The sequence below is a fragment of the Vombatus ursinus genome, unplaced genomic scaffold (genome assembly GCF_900497805.2).
Source record: "Vombatus ursinus unplaced genomic scaffold, bare-nosed wombat genome assembly UNPS02014959.1, whole genome shotgun sequence".
Taxonomy (NCBI): domain Eukaryota; kingdom Metazoa; phylum Chordata; class Mammalia; order Diprotodontia; family Vombatidae; genus Vombatus; species Vombatus ursinus.
In genome coordinates, this window is record NW_020954737.1 from 8392022 (window position 1) to 8402108 (window position 10087).

At 37.8% G+C, this 10087-nt stretch overlaps 1 protein-coding gene across 1 annotated transcript; it reads right to left on the bottom strand.

The window, feature by feature from the left end:
- Nucleotides 1–352: 352 nt before the first annotated feature.
- Nucleotides 353–9311, bottom strand: TM4SF19 (transmembrane 4 L six family member 19). Its single transcript, XM_027845335.1, has 5 exons — nucleotides 9129–9311; nucleotides 8458–8535; nucleotides 3514–3683; nucleotides 2076–2259; nucleotides 353–686 (listed from the first exon to the last, which is right to left on the bottom strand). Exons 1-5 carry the CDS (start codon nucleotides 9309–9311, stop codon nucleotides 681–683), a joined length of 621 nt encoding a protein of 206 aa, XP_027701136.1. The 3' UTR covers nucleotides 353–680.
- Between the last annotated feature and the right edge of the window lie 776 nt (nucleotides 9312–10087).

Consider the following 10087-nt stretch of genomic DNA (forward strand, 5'->3'; position numbering starts at 1 on the left):
TTTCTAATGAGATGTTTTATGTTCTCTTCTATTTTTTCATTCTTTTGATTTTGTTTTATTATTTCTTGATGTCTTACAAAGTCACTAGCTTTCTCTTGCCCAATTATAATTTTTAAGGAATTATTTTCTTCAGTAAGTTTTTGGATCTCTTTTTCAAATTAGTTAACTTTCTTTTCATTATTTTCTTGATTTTATTGTATCACTCATTTCTTTTCCCAATTTTTTCTCTATATCTCTTAATTGAGTTTTAAGCTCTTCCAAAAACTCTTTTTGGGCTTGTGTCCATTTTACATTTTTTCCTTGAAGCTTTACAAGGAGCTGTTTTGACTTCAGTGTCTTCTTTTGAGTCTGAAGCCTGATCTTCTCTATCACTATAGTAACTATCTATGGTCACTATAGAACTATCTTTCTCTGTTGTTAACTCATTTTTAATGGCCTATTTCTTGGCTATTAACTTTATGTTGGGACTTTCATGTCAATAATTGACAGATATGTCCATTGAGGATATAGTAAAGAAGGCAGGGTAATCAGTGGAGAGTGAGTTTCTTACTTCATCTAAGTACCAATTTTAAACATCAGTCCTTTTCTTGTGCTTTCTTTAAGTTTCCTTGCTTCCATAATCAGCTTCTTTTTGGGAAGAAGGACAACTTGAGAAGGGCATCTTTGCTGCAGGCTGGAAGTTAAATCTGAAACCAAATAAACCAATAAGTCCAAGAGGAAAATAATAGTGCTCATCAAAATTTTCTCTATATGAGTTCTGAATTTGGGCAACTCAGTGGAGACCAGACTTTTGGATTCCCTGTCTAGCCTAATGAGCAATGTCTGCCTCTCTACCTGGCTGCATAGTCTATCTACTTTCTCTAACCCTTTCCTCAAGCCAAATAGCTTTTAAAACTATAGTTCCCAGAGGAACGCAGGGAAAAGGTACAGCAGGGTACACCTAAAAAGCTCTGTCCCCTTGACCATAGGCTATGAAAGGGTAAGTGTTCCAGGCTTCAAGCTTTGGCCCTGGTGGTTTGGAGATCTCCAGGATACTCTAGCAGTCCCCATAGAGTTAGAGCGGTTCTGATATGGAAGGGAATAAGAACAGCATCTATGTTTCCCTCTGCCTTGTTGTTCTCTGTCCAACAGACAGACACACACACACACACACATACACTTTACTATCCCAACATTCCATCTGTACCCCAGTCCCTCAACTTCTTTTTACTCACCTTATCTAAACAGCTCAAAGTTTCCTGGAGGCTTCTTGCTAACTGTTAATTTGCATCTGAAATATCTCTACTAAAATAAATGGAATTGTCCCAAAGTCTTTCTTTTTGGTATTCTTTTCTAACCTAACATCATTTCTAGAATTGTCCTCTCCTCTGCCTTTCTCCTTCTATATTTTTTGCCTTTTTGCCTTCCTGGTCCATGAACGCCTTTATGGTCCCTCAAGATGCTTCTTATAACTCAGGATTTCCCCTCTCTCATCCCATCTCAATACACACACATTCCTTTATCCATATTCAACTCTAGTTCCTGACCACTTGGACTCTCTGTCTCTATCTCTTAGCTTAAGAGGTAGTTAGGTGAAGTTCTGGTCTTGGACCTAGGAACACCTGAGTTCAAATCATTCTCCTGTCACTTAACTTTGGGTAAATCACTTAACTTTTCTCAAGCTCAGTCTCCTTATCTATAGAATAGGGATAACAATAGCACCTACCTCACAGGGTTTTATGAGTCTTAAATAAGATAATATATGCAAATCCCTTCACAGACCTTAAAGCTCTAAATTAATGTTAACCACGACTAATATGGAAATATATTTTACATGATTGCACGTGTATAACCTATCTAAAATTCTTACCTTTTGAGGGAGGGCAGGCGGGAGAAAATTTGGAATTCAAAAACATTTTAAAATGAATGTTAAATTGTCTTTACATATAGCTGGGAAAAATAAAATACTATTTAAAAAAGAATTGTAGAGAAAGAAAAATAATGTTAGTTATTATTATTACTCAAGGATTCTAAAGAGGAATCCTAGGAGATGCTGAAGCCCATTTTGCCACAGAAGCACCTAAAAGAGAAATTACCTCTCTCTTCTCAAAGAAGCCACAGAAGAGACCCAAGAAGCTGTTGATTAGCTGAGCTAATACCAGGAGAATCTGGATAACACTGACACTCAAGAGAGCGGAGAAGAAAATCACGTGCCAGATGACAGCTCTAGGAGGCTCAATGCAGACTGAATCCCAGAGGAAGCGGTCATAAAGGTAGTTCCTATCCCAAAAAAGATAAGAAAACCAAGTAATGAACACAGAAAACTAAACTAATTAAATTAAGAAGCCGAGACAATCTAGAAACAGGGACTTCATAAAGCAGAACAGCTACAAAACTCTCATATAAAGAGATTAGGTTTTCACCTTCACTGAACTCAAAGTTAAAGGAAAATAAGTGTAAGACTCCAAATCAGAAACTAAAAAAGGGATTTTGCTTCAGAAGGGTTAGATGCTGTAATGAAGCAATCAATCATTCAATAAGCATTTAAAGTATTTACCACGTGTTAGACATTATGCTAGGCATTGGAGATACAAACACAAAGAACAGAATTATCTCAGCTCTAAAGGAGTTCACCCACTCCCGCCATTCTGGAAAACAAGCTGTATAATTATATTCAATCCTCCACGCTCCCTGAAAAGTTACTAAACTATTCATCCTCTTTGACCTAACAATCCCACTACTAAGTATATACCCTAAGAAGATCAAAGATAGAAAGAAATGTCCCATATATTTATAGCAGCACTTTTTGTGACCAAAACAACAACCACCATAAATTGGAAACAAAGTATACATTGGGTAATGGCAGAACGAATTGTGGTATGTGAAAGGAACAGAATATTATTGCACTGTAATTAATAATGAACATTAGAAATTCAGAGAAATATGGGATGACTTGTGTAAACTCATGCAGAGTAAAGAAAGTAGAACCAGAAGAACAACGGACACAATGATCACAATGCTATAAACAAAAGCAACAATAAAACAATAATTAAAAGACAATTTAACCCAGATTAAAAGCAATGACCAATCTTGGTTCTAGAAGACAGAGGATAAAACACAATTTCCACAAAACACAACATTCAATAGATGTGATAGATTAACTATTGGTATGAAATTTGGAGGATAAAGTCAGATGTAGTCACTGTGTGAGCCTGGGCAAGTCACTTAACCCTGTTTGCCTCAGTTTCCTCATCTGTAAAATGAGTTGGAGAAGGAAATGGCAAACCATTCCAGTATCTCTGCCAAGAAAACACCAAATGAGGTCAAAAAGAGTCAGACACGACTGAAACAACTGAATGACAACAACAAAAGACAAATGGTATCATTGACAGGCATAAATTAAGAAAAATGACAAGAAACTGGAATGAACATTCTCATTTCCTGGGAAAGGACTGAGGTTGCCAAGCTATCATTTGACTTCTAAAGTCCCTTCCATCTCCAAATCTATGGTCCTATGATCATCTTCCCATTTACCTGTTGTTCAGGTCTTTAAATGGATAGCCATACTTTGAGGCTTGCGTCTCATTGGATGAAGGAACATCAAACATGCAGAAGGGACCATCCTTCAGGGCCACACCAGATGTGATAAAGCAAACAAAGGCCCCTAAAAAAGCCAGGCAACCTGCCATCGTGGAAACAAGCATCTATAGAGGAAAGGAAAAAACCGTGAAATTAAGTCTGGGACAGAGTTACCCACTAACCTACAGTGTGACCCAGGCAAGTCTCTGTGCCTTGGGCTCTCTCCCCACCCCACTGATACATTTGTTGTTCAGTCATATCCAACTCTTTGTGACCCCATTTTTGGGGTTTTCTTGGCAAAGATACTGGAATGGTTTGTCATTTCCTTCTCCAGCTCATTTTACAGTTGAGGAAACTGAGGCAAGCAGGGTTAAGTGGCTTGCCCAGGGTCACAAAGCTAGCAAGTGTCTAAGGCTAGATTTGAACTCAGGAAGATTCCTGTCTCTAGGCCCAGCACTCTCTGCACTATGGTGCCACCTAGCTGCCCTATTAATACATAGTCATGGCAATTCACTTCCCCAAGAGTCCAACTAGGATGATGTAAGTGTTGGAATGATGCTATGTACCTAACAGAAGATGAAAGCGAAGTACCAGCATTATAGGACACAGGCTTTTCTCTTTATGGAATCCACCTGTATCTAGAGTTTCAGTGCTCAAAAGTCAGCAGGTACTATAGGACTTCACAACATCTTCACATCAAAAGCTTTTATAGATGACTTTGATTCAGCCCTTGATCTCACTAGGTAGATTGACTTTTAACTGCTTACTAACAGTTCCTCCAAAATATGGACAGATTTTCCTATCTAAATCTTGACTTTCTCATTCTTGAATTCTCTCTTAAAACAAACACAGGAGAGAAAAAGAAAAATTGTGGCCAAGCTGAAAACACCTTTTTTCTAATCAGCAATTCTGGTAGCAAGTTGGTCATTTGTATTCCTAACAGCTTTAGCATATGATGTGGTTCTTGGGCTGATAGGTGACTCAGTGGATAGAATACTGGGCCAGGAGTCAGGTTCTGGCCTCAGGCACTTACTAGCTGTGTGACCCTGGGCAAGTCACTTAATCCTGTTTGCCTCAGTTTCCTTATCTATAAAATAGGGATAATAATAGCACCTACCTTCAAAGACTGTTGTGAGGATCAAAATGAGTTAAAATGTTAAAGCTCTTAACATAGTGTCTGGCACATAGTAAATGCTTGTATAAATGTTAGTTATTATTATTATCATTATTATTATTACCTTTGCTAGCTTCCAGTTCACTTCCAAATCTTCTAATTTCTTAAAGGAACCAGATTATTTCTTCCACAATGTGAAGTTTAAAATACATTTGAGTAAAAAGTGCATCATTTAAAAGAAAAAAACACAGATATACAGTAGTTTTTCCATTATCTCCCTAAAGCCTGAAGTACACAAAAGCTATGCATGTGTTCCAGAAGGTTTTGATTTTAAGCTAAAAGATTCACAGTAAACTCTGGAAAACAATTTAGAATTGTGCAAGAAAAGGCACTTAATTGTTCATTCCCTTTGATTCAGATATCTTACTACTACTGGTCATATACCCCAGCAACATTAAAGACAAAAAGGCTAGGTATATGCCAAAATATCTACAATAGAATTTTTTGTGTGTGTGACAAGAAATAACTGGATATAAAGTGTATGTGTGTGTGTGTGTGTGTGTGAATACACTATTTGAAGAACGACTGAATGAATCATATATGAATACAATGGCATGTATTGTGCACTCAGAAATGAGAAATATGAGCAATTTGGAGAAACGTGGTAAGATTTGTATGATCTGATGCAGAATGAAACAAGTAGAATTAATAGAACAATATACACAATAATTATAATAATAAAAATGAAAAGAACACTAAAATGAAGCTGATTGATAAGTAACTGTAAAGACCAATCCTAATCTTACAGTTGATGAAGTACTTCCCTACTTTTAGTAGAAAGGTGGAGGACTATGGGTATGAAGCACTGAATAAACTGTGTATACAGTCACTATGTCAGTTGCTTTTGCTTAACCATTTTTCCTTTTTCTTTTTATGAGGAAGAGTTCATTGAAGAAGTATCCAGAGATGATTGTTGTATAAAAACAAAAGGTGTCATCAAAACTTCTTTTTTAAAATAATATTTTCCAATGGCAATTATGAAAAATAAATTTTTATTTTAAAAATTGTAATTGTTTTTGCTTTCTCTTGTTTTTATAACACCTTTATTACTTAATATATTCCTCCTCTACCTGCAAGCCATCCCTTGTAGCAAAAAAGTGAAAAAGAGAGGAGGGGGAAAAGTTCAGCATAACTAACCAACACATCAACCCAATCTGATAGAGTACCACTCTATACCCATAGTCTCCCACTTCTCCAAAGAAGGAATTTCTTCTCCTGGCACAAGCTTGGTCATTATAATTACAGGATTCAGTTTCTTTTTTCTTCCCACTTATATTATTGAAATCACCATATTTATTGTTTCCGTGGTTCTACTTACTTCACTTTGCATTAATTAATCAACCTTTATTAAGTGTCTACTATATACCAGGCACTGTGCCAAGTGCTGGGGATACAAAAAGATGAAGAAGACTCTACCCTTAAGAAGCTTACAATCTAATGGGGGAGACAACATGTATGCAAATACATACAAAGCAAGCTATAAGCAGGATAAATCGGAAATAATTAACAAAGGAAAGGCACTAGAATTAAGAGGGGTTGGAGAAGGCTTCCTGTAGAAGGTGGGGTTTTTGTTAGGCCTCAAAGCAAGCCAAAGAGTTCAATAATTAGATAGAAGGATGAACAGCATTCTAGGCATGGAGGACAGCCAGAGAAAATGCCTGGAGGCTTTACACCAGCTTATATAAGATTTTCCATGCTTCTCTGAATTCTTCCTATTCATGTTTTCTTCCGGCACATTTCATTACATTCATGCCCCAGAATTTGTTTAGGCACTCACCACTCAGTTTGCATCTGATATTGTTACAAGTACTTGCATGACTATTTTCTGTCTGTGACCTTAATAAGGTATATGTCTACCCTGGGTACATGCTTGGATGTGGTAATTTCAGTCATTTTTAACTCAATTGCATATTGCTTTCCAAAATAGTTGGACCAATTCACAACTCCACCAAGAGTGTATTAGTATGCCTGTCTTTCAGAAGTTTTTCCAACATTGACTATTCCCATCTTTTGTCATTTTTACCAATTTGCTAGGTTTGAGGTTAAACCTCAAAGTTGTATTGATTTGCATTTCTTTTATTATTAGTGATTTGGAGCAATCTGTCATAGAATTGTTGATAATTTACAATTTTTTAAAGAATCTTTAAAAAAATATCTTTGACCATTTATCTATTGAAGAATGGCTCTTGATTTTATATATTTGTGCCAGTTTCCTATAGATAGATCTTAGATATTAATCCTGTAATAGAGATATCTGGTGAAAAAATAACAAACCCCTAAACTTATAAGGGCAGAAAACTTCACATAATATAAGAAAATTATGTGGGCTACCACATTAAAAGTGGAATCCAGAGGTCCTAAGATTCTCCTAGAGAGTAGCACCTCCCGCCGTGGTCTGTTTGACTGGAAGTCAATAAATCAAGAGGCAAGGTTAGAAGATAAAAAGTTTAATTAGCATCAGCTGATGGGCAGTTTCCAGGTAGATAGCAATGTTTAGAACAAAAGGAGATACACACATACATGGTTTTACACAGTCTAATGGCAGCATTAAAGGTTGGAAAAGAAGCCTATCAGGTGAGTCTGCTCAGTCACTTTCCCTTATTTGGGATGTTGAGTAATAGGTACAGGAGAATGGGTGATCTGGGATCAAATGGGTTAACTTTGGGGCCTCAGTATTTGCCAAAGAAAAGGTTTGTTCCAGTGGGGATGTTTTCACTTTAGCTAATCTTATCAGATATCCTGGCAAGAAGCCTCTAAGACCATGCAGGTCACTTTCAAGATAGAAATAAGTAAAGATCATCCTGTCCTTGCTAACCTGGGGATCTCTATTTTCATAATCTTGTAGCAATGTTTCTTTGACCTCTAAGGTTACTTTTTCTGGGAAGATGGAGTTTTCCTAAAACTCAAAGTACAGAAGTTTTATCCTGTACATTTCCTCTATAAGACAAACCTTTGCAAACCTAAACAAATATGGAAACAAAATTAATAATTTATGTGTCATAAAAGCTTATGAGAAATAATAATACTTTATCAACTGACATCTCTGGATACCTGATATATAACTCTTTTTTTTTTTAACAGTCGGAGTTAAGTGACTTGGCTAGGGTCACACAGCTAGTATGTGTCTGAAGCCGGATCTGAATTCAGGTCCTTGTGACTCCAAGGCTGGTGCTCTATCTACTGCACCATCTAGCTGCCCTCTGTTATGTAACCCTGGACCTCAGTTTACATGATGGACTTGACCTGTATGCTAAGTTCCCTTCCAGCTTTGACATTTTATGAAATAAAATAACCTGGAGGTTTTTATCTTCGCTATAGATGGAGATAAAAATCTATCAATATCATATAGGCATGTATTTAATATAATTTAATATATGTATATAATATACATATAATATAAAGCTAGATAATAAGGCCGATCTCCAGTCATCCTGATCTAGATCTGGCCGCCGGACCCAGATGGCTCTGGAGGAGAAAGTGAGGATGGTGACTTTCACAGCCTTCCCTCACTCAAATCCAAGTGACTTGAAAGTCACAGCATCATCTCCAGATGTCATGGTCCTGTTCAAGAATGAAGGACAAACAACAATAATAACAAAGCTAGATCATATACAGTTGTATTATATACTTTCCTAACAAGGAATATACCAAACTAAGTAATGAACTACAATAAAAAGATATAAGAATCACAACATTTTAAGAACTAGAACAAAAGAACCACTTACACTTTTGCAGGGCCCAGTGTTACTGAAGCAGGCCCGGCACCAGCCTATCAGTGTGATGAGGATGGCTGCAAAGAGTACCTGTGGAAAAAAAATAAGGAAGGAGTACAAGGAGAACCAGGTTTCTAGTAGTTCTTAGGATCTCACCTTTATGTTCAGTAGGTTAGTCAAATACCCTGAATATACAAGATTACCTTGCATTTCAATATTTTATTCAGTGTCTTTTTTTTGGAGGGGTGGGGGAGAAGGGAGGCAATTGGGGTTAAGTGACTTGCCCAGGGTCACATAGCTAGTAAATGTCTGAGACAGAATTTGACCTCAGGTCCTCCTGATTCCAGGGCTAGTGCTCTATCCACTGTGCCACCTACCTGGCCCAATTTATTCAGTTTCAAACCATCAGAACACAGTGTTTAAGCCCTGTCTGACCATGCTGATAAGAGTCAGTTCACAGTCCTTCCCCCAAGTCAGAACATTCCTTATATTATCCAAACTACAATTTGGCAGCCTGGTCCCTAAGATTCTTCTCTTGTTTCCCAGTCACACTTGAAGCCATTTCAGGTTTCAGATCAGTGGGTTGGCTCCTCAGAAAAAAAACTCTCCCTGACCTAATTGCATACCCACCAAGAGAAAGAGCAGAGAAGGTGACCAGTGTGGAGAAAAAGATGTTGACTTACCAGCAGGCCACCTCCCCAAAGGCCCGCGCCCCTCAGAGCATGCTTGCCTATAAGGCCATTCTTCAGATAGGTCACTTCCCAGTCAGGAAAGAACAGAGCAAGGTTGGCACCAGCCGCAAGTAGGGCTGAGATGCCAAGGCTGACCCCCAAGATGCGGGAACACAATCGAGAACATGCCATCATGAACTGGGGCAGGAACTGTATCCTAAAAGATAGGGTAAGAGGGGGAGGTTATCACAGCTCTAGTTTTCAATCAACTTTCCCATATCCTCTTGTTTCTGACCAACTGGTTTCCCTCCATGCCATGGAATGTAATCACAAAAAGCAAGGACAAATAACGAAGGCAGTGAGGTTAACAAAGTACAACGATGTCCTAATACCTTGTTACCCCCCTCCCTGACCCTATGGAGGCTGGAAGCAAATGTCAGCTAAAGCACTTTCTGCCTACATGGAGAAAAAGCCATGCCTGAGCCCTAGCTGCCTCTTGTTCTGTATTTTTTCGCTGAGCATTGGTGATGGAGTAATAGGTGATATCGAGATATCCTCTTGAAATGGGGAGTTTGGGAGATCCTGAGACTCTCAATTGGAGCTGACTGGTCACAGGATTTTCTGCATCTGAGAAGACGACCACAGAGAGAAGAATGAATCCAAGCCTTGAACTGGCTCGTTCAAAGACATAGACCTTGAGGTAATTGTTTGGAGAATGCAGAACTGAGGAGAAATGAAAAGTGCCTACTTAGCAATCCCACAAAATGCCTAAGTACTACAAATGCCTACAAACTCCCAAGAGATAATAATAGTAGTTTATTGCTACTTATTCTTTAAGTTTTGTTTTGTTTTACGGTCAATGCCTGCTAGTGAGTATTTTGTGTTTAGCATTTCTTTTGTGTATAAGTACAAGTATAAGTATAAGTAGCTGTCCAGATCTATAGGTAACATTGGATTTCTTTCTATTCTCT

Bases quoted from the DNA above. Each gene is read 5' to 3' on its own strand.
- TM4SF19 (XM_027845335.1), bottom strand. From the start codon at position 9,311: ATGATGGCATGTTCTCGATTGTGTTCCCGCATCTTGGGGGTCAGCCTT. The intron at 8,536-9,128 runs GTAAGTCAACAT...TTTTTTCCACAG, and splicing joins TTTGGGGAGGTGGCCTGCTG to GTACTCTTTGCAGCCATCCT. The intron at 3,684-8,457 runs GTAAGTGGTTCT...TTTCCTCTATAG, and splicing joins ACACTGGGCCCTGCAAAAGT to ATGCTTGTTTCCACGATGGC.